The following is a 20726-nucleotide window of genomic DNA, read 5'->3' on the forward strand; positions in this document are numbered from 1 at the left end:
AGCCCCAAATTTTGTGGGAATCAAAATATATTCCCAAATGTTTACATCCAGAAAATTGTCCATTTGGTGCATGGAAACATATAGCTGGAAATCCAAGCAATTAATTTTCATTCCCAGTTTTGAGGGAACCAGAGTATGTGTGCATTCTAGCAACACAACCTCGCAGGCCAATTTGAGATAATCTGAAAATCAGGTGCTGAAGGAAGTGGTTTTAAGTTCCATGTTTTTGAACCCCAGGGGTTTTCCACTCTTAACCCTCCCAAAAATTTTGTGTCCCGTATATTTCCATGAAGTAAAAACTCTATCCTTACATTTCTTCGTGAATTTCCCTATTTATGACATCTCCGTGTTGGCAGTTATGCCACATGGCATTCTGTAAAATAGAATACAGTAACTACTGATCTTGACTCTGTATGTTTGAATGTTGCATGTTGAGTCAGATTTTCATAGCTAGTGAAAATGTTGACAGGACGGAAGTTCACCTTTGTTTAACAAAAATAAAAATTAATCCATATTACACTGGTTCTCAGTAAAGATCAACAAAGAGAGCTTATTTAGTTGGTTATGTGACTAAAGGATACTCTGGTACACTGTATATATTGTAGACATTGGAAAGACATATTTACATTGTTACCTAGTGGAAAGTGTGTTAATAGCTCAGTAGGTGACCAGGACAAATATTATCATTATTTACCACTGTTTACAGCTGGTCAGCCTGGTGTTTACTCACCCTGATTACATCCTTAAACTAAACCTCTTATCTATTAATTCTCCTGATTGTGTATAACAAGCTTGCTACTGTACTTATCAGCGAAAACATAAGGGATTTTGGGGGGAGGAGGGAGAGGAGTCAGTCTTACTGCATAGTGATAAAACCAAGGCTCTAGAAGTAGACTGGGAGCATTTAAAGGCACCCTTTGCCTCAGCTGGTTCTGATCTCTTGCTCTCCCCAGGACCATGGTAGTTTAATACATGTGTGTATTTAACAAAAATAAAACAAAACCCTCCAGCTAGTCCTGATAGGATACTACTCCTCAATAAGTAAAGAGATATTATACTCCTTACTTTATAATCATAAATTGTAGACCTGTCATCACTTATCAAGTATGAGCCTGTCTTCTAACCTCAGACACTGCATATCTGTTTATTTTTTTTGGACTTTCCTCCAGACTTAAAAAAAAAAAAAAAAGATTTTAGAACTAGACATATAAAGGAGAGAGGTTTATTAAAACTAGATTTCCTTCACCTGTAAAACATTGAGGCAACATGTGCTTTGGAAAGCCTTCTTCCCTCCCATTCATGTGATTACTTTTTGGAGGCCTTAATTCTGAACATAAATCAGGTGTTGTGGGTTTTTTGTTTGTCTTTTATGGTAGGAATTTGCAAACTTGTACAATATTTTGCCATTCGGTACAGGTAAAACTACTATCAATCAGGCTCCCAACTACAGTGAGAAGTTGTGTCCTAGAGTTCCAGTGACATAACCAGGCCTTGAACGTACAAGCATTAGCTTGGGTGGTGGGAAAAGGAAGGAATCAAGAACCTCTCTTTCACAGCATGCTTGATTATGTAATTTTTAACACATGTGAAGTTTGACGTGCACCAGGACAATCAGGTGCTAAATATCAAAAGGCTTCACAGTGAGAATAAACTGAGCTGATGTGCCCAGACAGGCTAAATTAGTCATTTGCAAAATTACCCACTTCTTATGTTCCATTTTTTATGACAAAAATAACCCCCCCTAAAACATTAAACTGCTTCACTCTGTTGGGATAACAAATTGCGTTATCCAGACTGTAAATCTAATTCTCATAGGGTCAAATTCAGACCTGTCATAATTGGGTGCCACTTTGTTGGATTCTGTTGGAATGGCATTCACTAACATGAGTTCTGAATATTGCCCAATTTGTTTAACCACCAGTATGTGACATGGAGAGCGAATCCTGGATAAATGTCAGCTTGTTCTGGCCATATTTGTCAAGGAACACCGGAAAACCATCAGCAGCCAATGTGGCATTTTTATTATATAACTCGGTGCCAGACTTTTACTGATGTGGCCACTTTCCTTTCTCTGTGGTTGTATGACTGTACTTGGCTCGTACTCTGAGTACCTGTGCATATTTGTCTGCAAGGCAAATATATTGAGCCTTAATTATTCTTTTATGGTATCAACCAATATTGTTTAATTTGGATGATCACAAGACACTCTTTTTGCCATATTTGCTATTAATTCTAGTGTTCGTAAAGAATGTGAAACTTTGGAATTTGTAAAAAATCTAGCACCACAAATACATCACTCTTCATTTTGCTTTTGAAAATAAATTTTAATTTATCCAATTCATTTATAAAGGAAAGCGTTAATTAAAGTTTCATGTATTTGTCAATTTTAAATTACACTATCAGGACTCTGTAATTTACTGGTTTATCCTGTAATCAAGTTTGATAGTTCTAAAATCCTGAAAGCTATAACATCTGCATGAGCAACATATCTGTTTCGATATTGATTAGGGTGTTACAGCTGACAAACATGACAAACACTCATTTAAAAAAATGAGTAAGCTCTAGGCCTCTTTGGATTAAATGTAACATCATTGAATGGCTTAAAAACTAGCTGAAAATGATTTATCTGCCAAAATGATAACCACTATTTTGGGGGCTGAAAGCTGTATTATTGCCTTCTCAACTGTGCAGTTAAGTTTTGAAAACTGGCAGTTTGTGTGTTGGAAACTTTTGAAAACTGGCAGTTTGTGTGTTGGAGAGATTCTCTGATTTTATTCTTTGTATGTAACTGCTCTAAAAGTGGTGTGTGTGTGTGGCGGGGGGGGTTCAGTTTGAAACCGGAAATTAGGTCTACTGTCATTACTTAAGACATGCACTCATTTTTGTTGTAACTCATTTTAACTTCCAAGGCTTGTTTTTCTTTAAAAAGGGGAGAAAACAATTCTTTGGCATTAAAAATGTACAGACCACTTGAACCCCAGCACTGGATAAAGATTTTCTGTACTGGTGCAACTTTGCTTCAGATAACTAAATAGGGGATTAAATCCAGCTAAGCAAGGCCCCCTGAGTAGTCAGTGGGAGCTATCAGGAAGAAGGAAGTTCCATTATTTCAAGTGACAATGCTTTGCAAGAATCCATAAAATACGAATGAGAAAACACAGGCTTTGATATGCCAACAGCAGAAACTACCATGGAGACTAAAAGGGGGTGGAGGAGGCAGGAGACATGTCTACTCAAGTGGCATGAAGGGCAGTTACCTGCAATGAGGATCTCTGTTTTTTTTCTATACCCCCAGCTGCTATCCCAGCTGAAATATCAGATACAGTTGTTTCTTTAGGGACAACAGAGAGGCCGAATGTGTAGCAACTGTTTGAAGAACTGGATTAAAGGATCTCTCTTGAAGCTAAGAGAAGGGATGTTATTTGCATTGTGCCTGGAGATAAGCCACTGGTTTCTAATGCAGCAAACTGTATCCCCTTCAAGTATTTAAATGTAAAATTTTTTGCAGGTGTGAGAGTGCATGGAATCTTGAAGAAAACTCTGTGCCACTTGGCATTCCTGGTCCTAGAGACTCCACCATTTAAAAATGAATATGCATTGGAATTCAGCTAGGAATATTATGCTATATTGATTAGGTAACAGTTATGCTTTAGGCAAATAGTATTCAGTCACTCACTTGCTGGGCAGAAAATTAGTTTGTTTCATGCAAAAATACAGTGAGCATCATTTCAAACCAAACCACTGAGATTTGCTGATTATTTTCAAAAAGTCGTTAATTTTAAATATCTTTTTAACTGAAGTTTTTTAAAAATGAATGTTCTTAAATTGCTGTATTTTGAAACTGACACTGCTCTAGTCTATTGCTAAATAATAACATTCCTCTGATAGAATGCTTAATATTTAGCATGCTTCAACTCCCTGTTATTAAAAGAAGCCAGTTGAAACAACAGTAAATGATAGTTAATTTTTCATCATTTCTTACAAAGAAGCAACTACTTACCGTGCTGTTGCAAAAGTTGCTTTCCTTGTTCCAGTAAAGCTTTTAAATATGTGAATTTAAAGGGGAGAGCACATATATCTGGGCAATATTATTTAATTCACTATTTATTGGGCTTAAGTATTTTACTAATGAAGGCCCAAATTGTAAAGCAGCAGCTCCTTGTAGAAGGCTTAGAGAAAACTCTTGTTGTAGGAAATTAAATAAACATTGTCCATTAATCATACTGCATGTCAGCCACCAGACCTCTCTCTCGATTGTTCTTAGTGAATGTGAGGAACCATTAGATGTGTGAGGTCCTTAAAGGTCTGAATAAGTCAAAGGGGAAGAGTTTAAAAAAATGCCACCATTAGCACATGAAAGAGACTTCAGAGTGGACAGAAGAAAACATTTGCTGTATAGTGCTAGTTACATTTCTTAATTTTCTCTCCTCTCCTTTTTTTCTTTTTTTAACTTCATTTGTTTAACTAAAATCCAGATGTTGTGATCAAAATGTTAGGGTCAGTGATAAATTGCTGCTGGATTTTTGTTGTTGTCCAGGAATTGATACTTGAGCACTTGTGATAAAGTTGTATGGGAAAGTTAATACCTTGTGTTTGCAAAAAGCCCCGGGTTTGGTGATAAGCAAATATACTTGTAAGGATAAGCAAATATGCTTTCTGGGCATTCACATGCCTGGAATAATACCTTCCTTACATCATGAAGCAGTTTTCACCATTGGTGAAATTTGCATTTGTGGAAAAGCAAATTATTTTTCAATTTTGCCTGGGTTTCTTTTGCGGGCGGGTGGCGGGGGCGGGGGGGGGGGAGAGAGCAATTTTGGCAGTTGGGAAAGGGTGTTTTTGCTGTGGGATAGAAAAATTGCTGTGAAATTTCTCTGCAAAATCTTTGAGTTTGTGCCTGAAATAGCTTCATGGAAACTTAGTTTTGAACAAAGAGTGGAATGTTTGCATCCTGCATTCCCCACCACTGCCCTCCACCCCATAAATAAAAATTTTAAAAAAATTTCTGTGTTCAGTGTTCAAATGACAAAATTGTACTACCCTGAGTCAAACTGGTCAATGCCTGCAAAGCAAAGATGTTGAACACAGTTATAGAAGTAGGACAAGGGGAATTTATTAGTTGACCCATGCTTAGTAGAATTAATAATTTTATTAACCCTGAGCCACATTTTCTGCCTGTAGTGTGAACCCATTTGTGTACACAATGGCCATCTAAATGTACAGATGTGGTAATTGTGTATGCAAAGGAGTGCAAAATGGCACGCATACACTTTTTGAACATTTGGACCTGGGTGTAATGCACAATAATAAAGTGAGATGATCTGTACAAATCTTCCTCAGTAAGGAAAGCTGAATCCTCCTTTGAATTCAGTGTAATAATAATACCTGATAGAAAACATGAAAATATTCAAGCTGCGGGCCTGAAAGGTAAACTGTTTGGCTTATTTAAAGTGCATGCACTTTTTAGATGGTATTCAATCAGATTTCAATAATCCACCTCTTTCTCCTTTTGCTTGGGGCTACCTCCTCTGCAGCTGCTTAAAGACCTGTGCTGGAACGTACAGTCTTTCCTGTCTGAAACCAGGGAAGGAAAGCCAAGGGGATGCAGGCAGTGGTAGACTGTGGCCCTAATAATGTATTTCCTGACTATATCAGTGATACTATGGTTATTCGCATCAATTTCTCATATTTTTACTCTTGTTTGTTAGTAATACTAATAATACTTCGCACTTGTGTTATTATCCATAGTCACCAAAGAGCTTCACAAGATGGGCAAGTGTTATAACTCCCATTTTACAAATTGGGTAACTGAAGCACAGAGAAGGTAAGGGCGAGAATAGCTGAGCAGTCACAGCTATTATTGACTTCAGCATGAGTTTGTATTGCTCATCATTTCCAACAATCAGCCTTTAAATGACTTGCCCAAGGCCACATGGAATCAGTGGCAGAGGTGGGAATTGAACCTAGGTCTCCAGATTCACAACCCTGTGCTCAGCTGATTAGATCACAGCTTGTTCTTTAGGGGAGCTTCCCTCATTGGTGGAATTTATAATATGGTTATTACATCTCTAGTGTTTTCTGGGTAAATTGCTTTTGGCATCATGATCACACCAATCTCCTTCAGGAATCGCAAGGAGTCAAAACAATCACTTGCCCACCTGTCTGGGAGAGAGATGGTTTCAAGTTATGACAGCCATTTATTCAAGTTGTCTTGTCCTGGATTGGGCACTGGAGTAATAACATGAGGCACACTGCACTTTCAGTGCAGTAGATGGTCAGACGTGACTACAGTATTTCATTTATGTAGTGTGAATATATGTACAGAGCACCAATTGTCATATAATCTGAGTACCAAGTACGTGATGAGCATTATACACCTATAGCTATTGCTGTGGTAGTTTATCAGAAACAGCTCTCCTATAATTGACCATGGATAACCCAACTCTAATTAATCCAACTTTAGCTACAGGAACATTGAATTTGTTAGACCCCAATCCTACTAATAGGAGGCACTGATGAAAGTGAATAGAACAGGGCCAGTAGATTTAGAGTCTACTGCTTGCTCTGCTACTGGCTCACTATGTGACCTTCGGTGAATCACTTAAGTTCTCTCAGCCTCAGTGTCCCCAACATAAAATGGAAACTCTTAGAGATCTACAAATGAAAATGGCTAAATATGAGCTAAGTGGTATTTTGTTTATTTTATTTAAGTAATCAATCAACCAGTCTAGTAAAGTTTTTTGTCATGGCTCAAGTTTCTAAATGTTGTATAAACCTTCACATGAAGAGACATTGAAGCAGGAGTTGTTTGAACTTTGGTCTTTCTTTAAATCAAGATGCTAATATATCTTAGATCTAAATCCTGAATGCATTAAGAAAGATGAATAAAAATAACTTTTGACTGTGGTTAGCAACTTTCAAATTTTTAGTAGACTATTTGACGCTTTGCTCTGTTCCAACCCCATCACAAAATGACCTCACTTGGAAGAAAATGGTGGTAGGAATTTGAATTATTGCTGATCTTAAAAAAATTTCCTGTGGAAACTTTCAATTTTTCAGCCATAAACCTCAAAAAACAAAAGATTTCAGCGAAAAATCTTTTGGATTTTTGGCTGGAATATTTTGACAAAATAACCCTTTCTTTGGAAAAAATTGTTTTCTCTTAAAACCAATATTCTGTCAAAACAGTTGTGATAGAAAATTTTCAACCCTCTCTATTCCAGTTTATAAGACCAAGAAACACATCCTTAGAAGTATGAAAGCATCTAAAGATATCTGGAAAAGGGACACATACAGTCAGTGAAACTGTGTTCCAGTCTTCTAAATTTGTGGACCCCCCCCCCCCCCCCCGCCCCCCGAGTCAGTTACTTTTTAATTTTCATGTGGCTACACTATATAGAATACCTCCTTTAAAGAACAGAACTATCTGGGGCTCAAAACATTTTGATCCATTTCCAAATAGTGGGAAATAACTTTTGTCTTTACAAAATATGTAGAGAGGGGCAGCCCACGAGGAGTAAAGATATAGCAGAGTCTGTACTGTTAGTCAGAGGAGCTAAGGATTACCAAAAAGTTTCAGGTGGCCCAAAAACGTGTCAGACTGCCCCTTTTGCTGCTGCTGCTTTTAAAAGACAATAAACAACATTTGGGGAAGCATATCAATGCTTAGAGCAAAAACTTAGAGAATTAAACTGCTGTTCAGTGAAGAGGAGGAAACGATATGAGCGCCTGAGAACATTAGGGCCAACTTCAGTGCTGGTGGAAATGAGGTAGGCCCATTTACACTCGCAGGAAGTTTAGCTCATAGTGTTTCCTAGAATCGTGACCAGAAGACTCAGAATTAAATACTTTTTAAAGCTGTGTTAACATTATGTGTTTGACTAAAACTCACAAAAGCAACAATGTTAGCTTGAGCTGCTGCTCTACTTAGAACGAATTCTGTAACTCATCTTGTGCATAATCCTAGGACAGCAGAGCCTGGGCATGCAAAGAGATGAAACTATTGTTGGAACAACTTTTTAGATGGAATCCATTTATTCTGAAAGGTTAATATGGTTTTTGTATACCAGGAGCAAAAAAACCTGGCCATGCAGAGGAGTATCTGTACCAAATTTTAGACTGCTTGAAAATGACCAAGAAACAAAAACATTAAATTTATGCATCTCAGGGTTTATTTCCCACTGATAAAGCTTCATTGTTAATGTACTTTCATGTAGCTCCCCTGTGCAGATTCCTCCTGAAGCACTTTCTATGAACAACACATACTACTGAGTATAGCATTAGAACAGAGGCCGTACTAGTTTCTTGGATATTATTTCTGATCTAGTGGCAAATGGCTATTTTTTTCAAGGCATAGTTTAGAAGTGCTATAACATGTTAGGGTATTGTTCATGGGAAATATCAAAGGCTAATAAGAGTAATCTATTATGCCCAAGTCTGAGGGAAGCTAGACAACGTATCAAAGAATCTCCTACAAAAAAAGAGGCAAGCAAAAGGGGGTGGGAAGAGAAAGGTAACAAAAATAGTCAGAAATGTACATGTGTGAAGAGATGTACTGAGATGAATATCCCTGGGGAGATGGGATGAGTTCCACAACCTAGGGCCCACCACACAAATGCATGATCACCTGCTGACCTGAGACACAAGGGTGGAATCCCTAGAAGGTGATAACAGATGGCTGGGTCAAGAATCCTTATTTGGATCCATTCCTTCCTGGTTTATTAACCTTTGTAATTGGAAATTGCTTTGCAAATTTAACATTATGCATCCCATGTGCCAAAGTTTCAGAGGGTGCACTGAAATAGTCTTGTGTTGAAACAGACTTACAAAGGCAACTTGCTCACAGCCCTGTCTGTTAAGTCATTTTAAATACAGATTGATTTGACTTCAGCAAATTAAATATTAAAGATGCTATAGAAAGCTGTATTAAAGGCAAGACTGGTCTATTATAAATGCCTAGATAAATTTAGCTAGATCACTATTTAACTTTTTTGTAGCAGCCGTTCAGTTTGTCACCCTAAAGTTCAGTGGAGTTACGGGCCACATTTTTCATTGTCCTTAACCAGCCTCTGAATTTCCATCTGCAAATTGAGCAGGTAAGTGATTGTGCTCACAAAATTGCATATACATATACACTGCATGTGCAGATTGGGTACCCAGCTACCTAATTTGTACCTGTGAGTACCAGTTGGTGTGTGACATAGGCCCCAGCACAAACGCTTTCAGGTGGCTTTAGGCACCCACAAAATTGGAACCTACGACTGAAATGTTGGCCCTCTCTGCAGTTGGGCATGAGATGTGTAAATAATATTTGGGCATAATAAAAATAAAATAAAGGGTCATTTGATTGTACATATTCTGTTTTCATCCATTGCTAGTTTTCCTGTTGCTACTGACTTGTTTTATACATGGCAATTTGAAAGTTAACCATTGCAATTCCTGTTTGCCATCAAATGAAGGAGAAATCATAGGTCTAGTTTGACTTCTATATTTGGAGGGGGAGCTCCATTCAGGCCAATAGGGCCATGCATGGAGGGGCAAATTCTGTGCCTGTCCACGGTTTGCCCTTGGGAGGGGCAACAGCCCCCTGCTCTTCCCAAACTACGCCCATGGGAGAAAGCTAAGCTGTTTGTGAGGAGCCTACCTGAAACTCTTGCATTTTGTAAACATGCTTGCAACAGCAGAATTCCTAATTCTCAGGATTTGGGATGAGAGTCACCAAACACAGATGTTTTTGCAATGAAACTGTGCACCTCCTAGAAAGTCACTGAAGTACAAGAAATGATAGATGGTGTTTTCATTTTGCTGCACAAAAGGGTCAAAATGGCATGGGGTGCCCATGACAGCCCAACAGAGAAATGTTAGTTCTGAAAGGAAATTTATTTCATAGCTTCAGGGGAAGTTTGGGGTGCCGTGAATAGATTTCTTCTGTTGGAGCGTAAAAATGTATTGTTTGTAAGATGATGCTATATGTCTGACAGTCAATATATGTGTGTTATCCTGGCAGATACTTAAACAGATGTTAAAACAAATTTGGTAGCACAGTTTTACCCTTTTGTTTAGATGCTTTTTGAGAAAGCATTCTATGAATACAAAGATCAGGCAAATTATCAAAACTGTTTCTGCTTAGTGGGAAAGGTTGAACTTCATTGTGGAAATCATTTGTGTTCTTGGTCTCTTCCTGCTAATCCAGAAGGGTAAATCCTTAACTCTATCGTGTCTCTGTTAAAATGTGGTTATAGAATCATTTAGCTAGTTTTATCCTGTAGTGTAGTGTTGCTCGATTCACTAAATATAGACATGGATACTCGTAGTATTGCACAACTTTGCAAATTAGACTCACTATATGAATTCCTAGCGGATGTATCCATGTTAGAAATATGGGTTAATTAAGGCTCTGTTGACTCTTCTGGGTATTCTTTACCCCCTTTCTTCTTCCAAAGATGGCCTCTTTCTACATAATTCCATTAAACTGATTGTACTCTGAGGGGGTGGATTTAGGGGCAGTGCTGTCATCTTACAGAGCAGGACCAATGAGCTACGTTCCTCCCACTGGGCAGCAACAAAAGAAAAGGTTTCCCAAAAGAAAAGACGAGCACAAAAGATCAAAATTAGGTGTTTATCCAGGCCTCTGGTATCACTTTCAAGTCAGCTTTTAAGAATGTGAACCAAAATCTTCTTTAGTAAGGCTCATATTGAAAACTGTAACCCAAACTAGTTAACATTAGGATAACTCAAATGTTTTAAAGTGTATTATTAGTATAATATTGGGAGATGGCTTTTCTCCTCCTGTTTTAGAAAAATGTTTAAATAGAAGGAACTGATCCAAAACAATATGCAAATTACTAGTAGAAATACTGCGTTATGTTACTCTAAAGAAAAAATTAGCCAAACTAAACCAGGATTTCTGAAATTTGCCTAGACTTTTCATAAAGATTTTGAAACTCTTGAAATAGATCCCTTATTTCTGCAGCCACTCAGATACCTAAATGATAAAGTCAGGCAATTTCTTTCCGCAGCTCCCCACCCCCCTTTGCTGATTGTGGGCAGTAGGAGAGGTGATGTTTTTACTGCAAGGGGGTGTGAGGTGGTGTTTGTCCTGAGGCCCTTCAAGGGGATAGAACAAAGCTACAAAAGGGATATATGGAGTCTTTTCAGGTTTAGACAAATAAGCGAGAGCCATCCAAAGCCACAGAAAGCTAGACTGTTTAGTGGGATTGACTCACATCTGTCATATGGTCTAGTTTCTACCCAAATAAACTTTCACAACGTTGTAGAAAGAAAAAATGTATCGTTTCCCTTTTAGTTACTTGGAAAACATGAGTACCACAAAAAGAAAAGGAGGTCTTGTGGCACCTTAGAGACTAACAAATTTATTTGAGCATAAGCTTTCGTGAGCTACAGCTCACTTCATCGGATGCATTCAGTGGAAATGCATCCGATGAAGTGAGCTGTAGCTCACGAAAGCTTATGCTCAAATAAATTTGTTAGTCTCTAAGGTGCCACAAGTACTCCTTTTCTTTTTGCGGATACAGACCAACACAGCTGCTACGCTGAAATGAGTACCACAGACAATCTCTGTTCCATCTTCAATTATCTTTAAATTGAAGTGTAAACTATTTGGGATGTGAAATTCTGGTATTTTTAATCTTTCAGAGTGTCATTCTGTATTTTCAGAGCTGTGTTTTAATTCTAGTTACCTATGGAAATTCCAAGTCCCTTTAAAAAAAGAAAACCTCTCTAAACATTCACAAATTAACTAGTAAAAATATTTATAAATTACTTGTACATAGCCACACAATGCACATATAGAAGATTGTTTAAAGTATAATGTGATAGTGTTGCTATAATAGCTTTTTGTTTGTGTATTTCACCCATACATTTTATCTAGTACACATGCCTAGGGCAGTGTACAGGCACAGTTTTTTAAAAATGGAAATACATAAAAATCCAATCGTGAGAGGACTACTGAAGGGAGATTGCCTATTTTGGAAGGAAGCTGCTCACAATATATATTGTAATACCGCTTCAAACTTTTTTATTTCATTGTGTTTTGTGTTGCGCTGGTCTCCCTCTCATTTGCCTTGTGTATCTGAAATGTATTTGCTTATTTTTCTAATAAGTTTCTGCGGTATTTACATTACTTTGCTTCAAAAGTGCATTTTTAAGGATAGTGTTTCTCACTGTTCTCCTTTTCCCACCCTTCCCCCTTAATAATTCCCCTGGACCTCTGTTGCTTGGAGCAGACTTTGGCTAGCCCCAGATTCTATGTCAAAGGCCATGACCCAGATGTCACAGCAGCCCATGCTGCTGGCCTCTTCTCTGAATAATTATCTGGAGTTTATTGTGTTGAAGGGATGGACTTGGGGGCAGTGCAGTCACCCTGGAAAGCCAGACCAATGAACTATCCAGCCGGACTGCTACACAACAATGGACCTGTAGGTTATGCAAAAAAAGGCAGCACAAAAGATTAAATTAAAATGGGCATTTGGCCAGATAAGTTTATTCTTAGAACTTAAACCTAAGGATCTAACCCTATCAGTTCTTTCTGCCTTTAAAGGGCAATAGTGTTTTCAAAAACTTTTAAACTGAAAGAAAAAAACGTTTTAAAATTGTTTTAGTATGTTAGAGCAACACTGATGTGGTTCTCTTCTCCCCCACCCCAGCTTTTTAAATCACTATATTGGGCTGAAAAGTATAAGTTGCTGGTATGCTCAGAATCTCAAGCACTAGAATGACAGTTTTCTTAAGCAATCCCACACAATTCTCATCCTGGAGGAAGGCAGGGCAGGAGGGAGAGAAAGCCTTTCCTTTCTATCTACTGAGAAATCATTTTCTTTCCAGTGTGTCAGAGAACTGAGATGTTCAGAGCAGTGAGGTACAGGAGAGTATCCAGTATCTGGATTTAATATGAACCAGTAATAAGTGGTACTAAAATGCCCTATTTTCTTTAGGTTCCTTTATCTGTTTATGTCGCCAAGAATGATTTATTTTTTAAATTTCAAATTCAGCTTTTGGAGTGCCCTCTCGCCTTTTAAACCTCTATGAGTATTGAATGAAAGGCTGCTGGAGGTGAACTCGCTGTTCTGGGGGGGTGAAGGGAGGGAGTTCTTTCATGGTCCTGACCTCGGATTCTTTCTTAATTTTATCTAGCCCTGACCTGTTGGCTCTGCTCTGGCTCCTTTCAAGGCCTTTGGAGCTTCACAAACATGCAGCAGCTGAAAGAAACAATGACAGGGGTTTTAGGGGCTGCAATATTACACTCTCTTCTAACCTCGGCTAAATAGTTTGTAAACAGATGCTTTCTATGATGCATTTGCCAGAAAGCCAAAATGTTGGCTGTGTTAACATCAGCAAACACAGCTCTATAAAATTCTTGATTTAGGACCATCAGTTTGTCCTGCAGGGCGTTTGATGTGTAAAATATGCTCTTGGGAGCACACATTAAATGTTCTTCATCACTATCCATCTTTAACACTATGGGTACATTTGGAGTAAAAGGAAGTCATGGAGACAAGAAGATTTACCAAAATTTCAATAGAACAAATAGTTCCTGGGTTTTTTTATTTGAATAAAACTGATTAAAAGAATAATGTTAAAAAGTTATCAGGACATACAGTTTGCTATTGCTGATTTATTTTATTTTATTTTTTTTACTTTAGAGAGTGTATATGTATGTGTGTATATATATATAAAATAATGTGGAAGGTCTATCTGTATAATGGAAGGTCTTTGAAGGTTTACGGAAAATACAGAATTGACAATTGCAGAAAATCATTCTTAGTGACTTTCCTGGGAGTTCTGTTTGTGCAGTCTTGAGCGGAATGATTATATTTAATAATTTCACCAGTGGCAAAGGTATCAGGAGCTGCTTTTTGTTATCCTCTGATTTCTCATCCAGACATTCCTTTCTCACTGCCCCGACTCTTTCTAGCAGTGTATTCATTGGAAGTGGATGATGACACCATCTGGCAGTAACGAGGTATAACTCCAGCAGATGGAACCAACCTGTGTGTGGGGAGACATCCCTTCCTCTCTCCATGTTGCTTTTACCACTTGCGGAAACATCTACAAAACAAAGGGAATCTTTTTCCTTCTGTAAAATGGCAATAACTGCTACTGTGATCTCCTCATATTCCAGCAGAAGCTAGGATTTCAACTTAAATTTCAGAAGCCTCTGAGTGTCAGCAGAAGTTTGTGTTTTGGACAATGTAAGGTCATCATGTATATTTTTCTTTATTTGCCACAATGTTTTAGAAACTCTGGAACTAAATAAGAACATTGTGACGTTATTCATCCTAAGGAATTTTATGCTCTGCTACATACACTGTAAGTCAGTTCTGACGCATTGGTGGTTAAGTCCTTGTTTACATTAATAGACTGGCTACTTCTATACCAGTGTACAATAAAGGGCATTTCTTGTACCATTTAGAATATCTACATTTGGAAGTGGGTGCCTTTGTTTGAAAATTTGGCCATGGATATTTTAAATAGTATTTAGATGGTAATTTCATGTAGCTTTAAAAGTTTCTATTCAATCTAGTCTTTTAAAGAATTATAAAAAAGACTTACTTCAGACACAAATATTCCTAGCTGACTGTCGTTTTGTAATGAGTACTCTTTTATTTTTATATCAATTGGCTTCACTAAAAGGGAAGTGAAAGATTTGCCAGAAGCAGAGCTGACGTCATTAGATCTAGTTATTTAGTAAATGGTAAAATAGTTATGCTTAATAAAGCATGGCAGGCTCTAAAATACCTAAGAGTAGCAGTATTGCCAAGAAGTCAAGTCTCCTCAACTTTTCACAGTGCTCAGCAGTTCTCTGGATTCCTTGTGCATAGAAAAATTCTGTAGTAATGTTGCCCCCATTTTCCTGGGAAATGAATTGGCTTTCCATGAAAATAGGACTGTAACTTGAGAGTTCCTTTCTAATTGGATTCCTGTATAATCCATCACCTTTCAGTGCCGAGACATCAGGATCATTCTGTTATATGAAATAGTGAATAAATATGGCTAACTTAATAGAAAAAAACACTTCCCAGAGTCAGATTTTTCTTACAGCCCTTACTTGATTTTGATAACTCGGTGTATAGCAGTAATAACAATATGCTATACCTATATATATGCTTAGTAACTGTGAATTGCATGGGTATAACCACACCTTTGGAATCTCACCAGATAAAGTACAGGAGCGAAACTTTGTTACCAAGACCTCTTATGAGAAATTTTAACCACTTTCACAATTTTCTGTTACTTCAGGTTATAATATATGCTTTTTAATTGAAAGTCCAAAATGCAATTTAAAATTTAAGTAAACATACATTTTAAAATATGTGCTAATCTTATTTAGCTCTGTAGTTTTACTGTGTGAAACCTGTCAGTCAGCTGCTGAAGAGAGAGAATACTTCCCCCTAGTGTCCTGTTGCTGTCAGAAATATCAGATAATAGCTCACCTTAACTGATTACTCTCGTTATAGTGGGTATGGCAACACCCATTTTTTCATGTTCTGTGTGTGTGTGTGTGTGTGTATATATATATCTTCCTACTGTATTTTCCACTGCATGCATCCAATGAAATGGGCTGTAGATCACGAAAGCTTATGCTCCAATTTGTTAGTCTTTAAGGTGCCACACGTGCTCCTTGTTCTTTTTGCAGCTAGTAGTACTGGCTCACTGAGGAATTTTGTGGGAGGGCGAACTAAAGGGATGTGGATTACAAAATATCATTTCACCAGAAGATACTGAAGTACCTAAAGAAACTGCGCAGCTTTGCAGCCTAGTGAGAAGATTTTGTAGGTCCTACATCAAGACGGGTTAAATATTAATACTTTTGAGCAAAGAAAGTTAATCTGAATCAGGAACATTTAAGTAAATACTTTTTAAACTAATCCATGTCTTTTTAGACACATTGGCTCTTGCCAACGCTTATTTTATTGGTCTCACTATCAAAGTACAACTTATGGTTGAAGTCATATATTTTTCTTTTAATGTTGACTTTATTGGTGGTACTAGATATATGGACCAGATCCTCAGCATAACTTCACTGAGACCTCTGGAGCTATGCCAGATAATATCATTTGAGCATCTGGTCCATAATGTTTTCACAGTTTATGCACCAGTTTATGTACTGCAGAAGTACAATTACAGTAAAACTTATGAAATAGGTCTACCAAATTTATATTAATATCTCAACAGTGCTGGTCTCTTGATCTACATGAGCTGTACAGTTTAGGTCCTTTTCACCAGTATATTTATTTAGATTTAAATAATAAAAAAGATGCCTACAGAAAAGCTCTAAGTAGCCTGGTGCTCAGCCTTACAATATATATATTATACAGGCAACAGCATTATTTAAAGATTAAAAGAAAGGAACAAGTTAACTCAATTCAGCCAGCCAGCGAATCAACTAAAAATAGCTCCTATTCACCTTGTCTCCAGGATCATACTTTTAGTGAAACCCAGTCAAATAAATCAGACTTTCCGGAGTTAAATGAAACAGTTCATAATTATATCAAACTATTCAAATATATCACACACAGCCAATGTCTTTATGTTATATTCAGTTTTTTAATTCAATTAAGATACTGAATTTTGTGTGAAGTTGGTTAAGTGAATCCCTAAGCCCAGTTATTGCTGAATAGCAACAATCTTTTGTGGCAGAGATGTGTTGCTTCTGTGCATGAGTGATGGCCTCTGTGGGTTTTGCGTTGACTTCTGAGGCTCTGAAGCCACCCCATTGCTGTCTAATGTACATGGATGGCATAAATTAAACTCCAAACTGTCAGACCCCCAGGTTGGCATGCCATTACCAATCTTTTATCAGTGATTTATGTTTAAACTGTTCAGGATACCTATACTGGATAAAGATAAGGAAGCCCCTTAAGTTTGTTTTCTCTCCCAGGATATGCCTGGCTTTAGGGAAAGACTGTTTGATCCAGTTGATGAACTGTAAGATAAAAGTGTTTATGCCAAGTATGTATTGGGATTGCCACCTAGGAATAAATCATTTCTCAAGACAGTAAATCAGCCCAACAAATAATGCCTTTCATATTCTAAATACAGGCTATTTCAAAACAAAAATATCTTCTTTCCCCTTCATAAAATAGATTGTGAAAATTCCTTTTCCTGATTTATCTGAGCTAGATCCAGATCTGTAGATACTGGTGATTTTGTTTTGCATATGTTTTGTCTTGACCAGTATATCTTTTGCAAATATCCTTTGAATTGGATATTGCACCAATATTATGAGAGTAATTTGTGATTTTATATTGGTTTCTTTGTCTGTCCAGTACAGTTTCCTCTTATATCCTTTTTTTGTCCTTTTGTCTTTTTTGATCTCCACTATTTTTAGGTTGTTTCAGTCTAGTACATAGTGCAGCACCCTTTAGTAGTAACAGGCTATAATGCCAATATGTGCTTTCTCAGCCATGAAACCTAGAGTCTTGGGAAATGCAGCAATGCATGGCAGCTTAGTAAACTCTCTACAAGGATTATGGATTCAATTTCTGATCTAGGCAACCTAGCTAGGAATTGAACCATGCTGTCTCAAGTGTAGCAGATTCGTTATGTAAAGAACTTTGCTTTTAAACAGTAAAGACAATTCAGAGATCTTTCTGTGTTAAAAAAGGAGCAGATTGCTTGTGTTTTTATATAAAGTTAATGTTCTTTATGTGATCAGTCTTTGAAGCTTTTCATACTGTGCCTGAATAAGAGCAATTATATTAAATTTTGTACTTGATGCAGACTAATGCAGATGCTTTTATTTAAAAAAAGCTGATTAAAAATAGTGTGACGGGAAGACGTTTTTAAAAAATTACTTTATTGACTTCTGGGAGTGAAATTCTCCCTCTGCTCCCCAAGCCTTATCAAGTGTTAATGAGGAATTCAGGTTAAGAAAAAAGCAGTGAGTATAAACAGACCTCACAGGCTCATTCAGCTCAGCAGGACATTAGGCCTTAGCTATTCTTCATTGCACAGTGAAGATGATCAGTTCTGGGTGACCACTTTCAAAGGGCACAAGACGTTTTTGAAGGTGCTCAGCAGGATGATAGATTGTCATGTCTGTCATCCTGTGTCTTGCAGAAATGCAGCAGGGGTCTCCTCTGGAGGAACTTGTAAAGAAAAGGATAGACTGTGAAACTTGGTCAGTTGAATACCACTTGGCTATATGGTGTCTCTTTAAAGGCCTTCTAAGTAGTATTTGAATTCTGGATTTTGCTGGGAAAGGATGGGAGAATGCAATTCAAATAATAAATGAAAAACAACTCCTCCAGACCTCACTGCAAAAGTCATTCTCTGGGATGTTGAAAGAAGTTCTTATAACTAAATGTATGTTAAAAAATAAAGTTTTCTTAGATCTCTCAGCTAGAAACAGAGGAGCCTAAATATCATGGGATGGTGTTGCTGGCCAAGCAGGAAGCCCTGGAAAGAATAAGATCCCATTTTTATGAGATTCCCAACCTAATGTTGCAGCGCCAAGAAGTTTTAATAGTTTGGATTTGGTCTATCTCAACTTTTGGGTACTTCGGATGTTCATCTCTCTCTCATTTTTGGTTTTTCAAATGCTTAGATGTTTTTCTCATTTCCTTTAATTACTTGGGAGACAACAGTGAGATCTTGACATTCTGCTGAAATTTTCATTTTTTTATTTTTTCCTTGAGATCAATCTAGGTATGTGTGTCTGCCTTTCTAATTGTAGTCTGTGGACTAGTAGCACTTGACTTAATAGGTTTATAAAGATATATTTTCAGGTTAAATAAAATTAAACAATATTCCTTATCTGTGCTACTGCAACACTTAACACTGACAGAATGTTTAAAAATAATTTTCCTTTTATTGTTTGTTGTTTACTTGTAGCATTATATTCTGCTTGGACAGTGAAAACATATTATTCAGTTTCACTTTTTGATTCTCATATGCACTTATTTGCTGCAAAGTTTGTTTTAAACACAGCTGGGGAGAATTTAACTCCAAACAAACTTTTTCACTGATCACTTAAAATCATGAAATCATTTGTATTCGATTCGGTAACAAAAAATAGTTAAAACAAAGTCTACACTTGCAGCATTACCTACCCAACAGAATCCCATTAAAAGTTGTTGTTTTTCTTTAATCCCTCCTAGATACTGTCTAAGTATATGAATCTGCCTATGTCAATATATTCATTTATTTCAAAACCATCATGAAAGCATTTTACAAAATATAGATTGTGACACTTCCATAATGATAATAATTTTCAAGTTAACGAGATTTTGTTAAAATGGTTAAAATAGAAATGCAGAGGGCCTGCAGAAGGAGCTAAGAATTTAACTTAAACAAAGGGTCATATTTTGTTTTAAGAAATGTCACTGAATTAAGTCCACTTGAATTGTCTGAGATGGGCTGCATTAAATATTAGTTTAAACAGAAAAGAAGGTAGTTTAATTTCAGAAAGAATAAAATTATGATGCAGACATTTTAGGATGAAGAAAATACCAGACAAGGCCAACACACTTTTGTAATTTCCGTTTTAACTTAAATCTTGGAAGGAAATAGATCCTATATCCACAAACAATAACACAGGGAAACATCCTAACGTGTCTCCCAATGCTATAGCACTATAAGAATTCCAGCAACAGCACTAGAGAGTTTATGTAGCAGTAGCAGAAAATTTACTCCTTAAAGGGACACTTATCTACTTGAAAATCAACCTGAAAACTTTATGTACACTCTTGTTGCAAATAACACACACATTTAATAAAACTGAGAGATTAGAAGGAAAAAAATACACTTTTTCCCTATATTTTTTAGTTTGTTTACTTTGGTGAAGATTTTCAAAGGCTAAAAAGAAAAGGCCTAAGCATGTTTGGTGGCATTACTCTCAGGCCTACCCAAAAGATCCATCTAAACCCACCAGGGAAGCAGAAAAACCCTTAGAACAAAATGTTTAAAGGATTTTTTTAAAAAATGTAGGGCATAAAGGGAGCTGTATTAGAAAACAGAAGTTTTAAAAACTAATCACCTTTTTAAAAAAAACAAGTAGACAGTGACCCATTAAGCAAGCCAGAATCAGCTTTAAAGAAAATACCTAAAATCTAATGTTATAAGTCAGAAGACATTAATTGGCATTACTGTATTCACTGTATAAACTCTGGAGGCCCATAGCCATATCATTTCTGCCTGTTTCTTGGTTGATTCCAGTCCCACTCTCCTGTCTTTGTCCCATCTCATTCTATCCTGTATCTCCAGAAACAAATCTTGGTATCTGGAACTCATTCTATATACTCTACTCCAATAGCCTACTTTATATTCTGAATGTTATTTCTGTGCACTGACTAATGTTCACAAAAGTGAGCCAGTGCTGTGGAAGGAAATTGAGATTAATCCCACTCCACTGAAGTCTATGATATAACTCTGGTTTAGGCCAATGGGAGCAAGATTGGAGTTACTCTCTGATTCCAGCGAGCAAGTTTTGAACCAGAATTATAGTAGGACCAAACTGATCGTAGCAGCATCCTAGTGTTTCTGTAGATTTTTGAAAATCTGTATTCTTCATCTGTAGTCTAATTATTCCTTTTCTCTCTGTGCAGATCCCAGAAGAAAGTACCATGTAAGGTTATTGGCATATAATAGCATGGAAGAAGGTTACCAGGCAGACCAAACAGTCAGTACTCCAGGATGTGTCTGTAAGTGCTGAAGTTGCATTACCAATTCTACTAACAACTGAGCAGTTCAGGATCCGTAGCGGC

The 20726-nt window shown here is 37.1% G+C and overlaps 1 protein-coding gene across 1 annotated transcript in view; it reads left to right on the forward strand.

Annotated features, from left to right (window-relative positions):
- Positions 1–20726, forward strand: part of PRTG (protogenin) — a 123685-nt gene that overhangs the window by 83572 nt on the left and 19387 nt on the right. The window contains exon 12 of the mRNA XM_037911101.2: positions 20568–20663. Within this exon, the coding sequence (XP_037767029.1) occupies positions 20568–20663 (96 nt within the window). The remainder of the gene's footprint in view (positions 1–20567; positions 20664–20726) is intronic.

The sequence above is a fragment of the Chelonia mydas genome, chromosome 10 (assembly GCF_015237465.2).
Source record: "Chelonia mydas isolate rCheMyd1 chromosome 10, rCheMyd1.pri.v2, whole genome shotgun sequence".
NCBI lineage: Eukaryota > Metazoa > Chordata > Testudines > Cheloniidae > Chelonia > Chelonia mydas.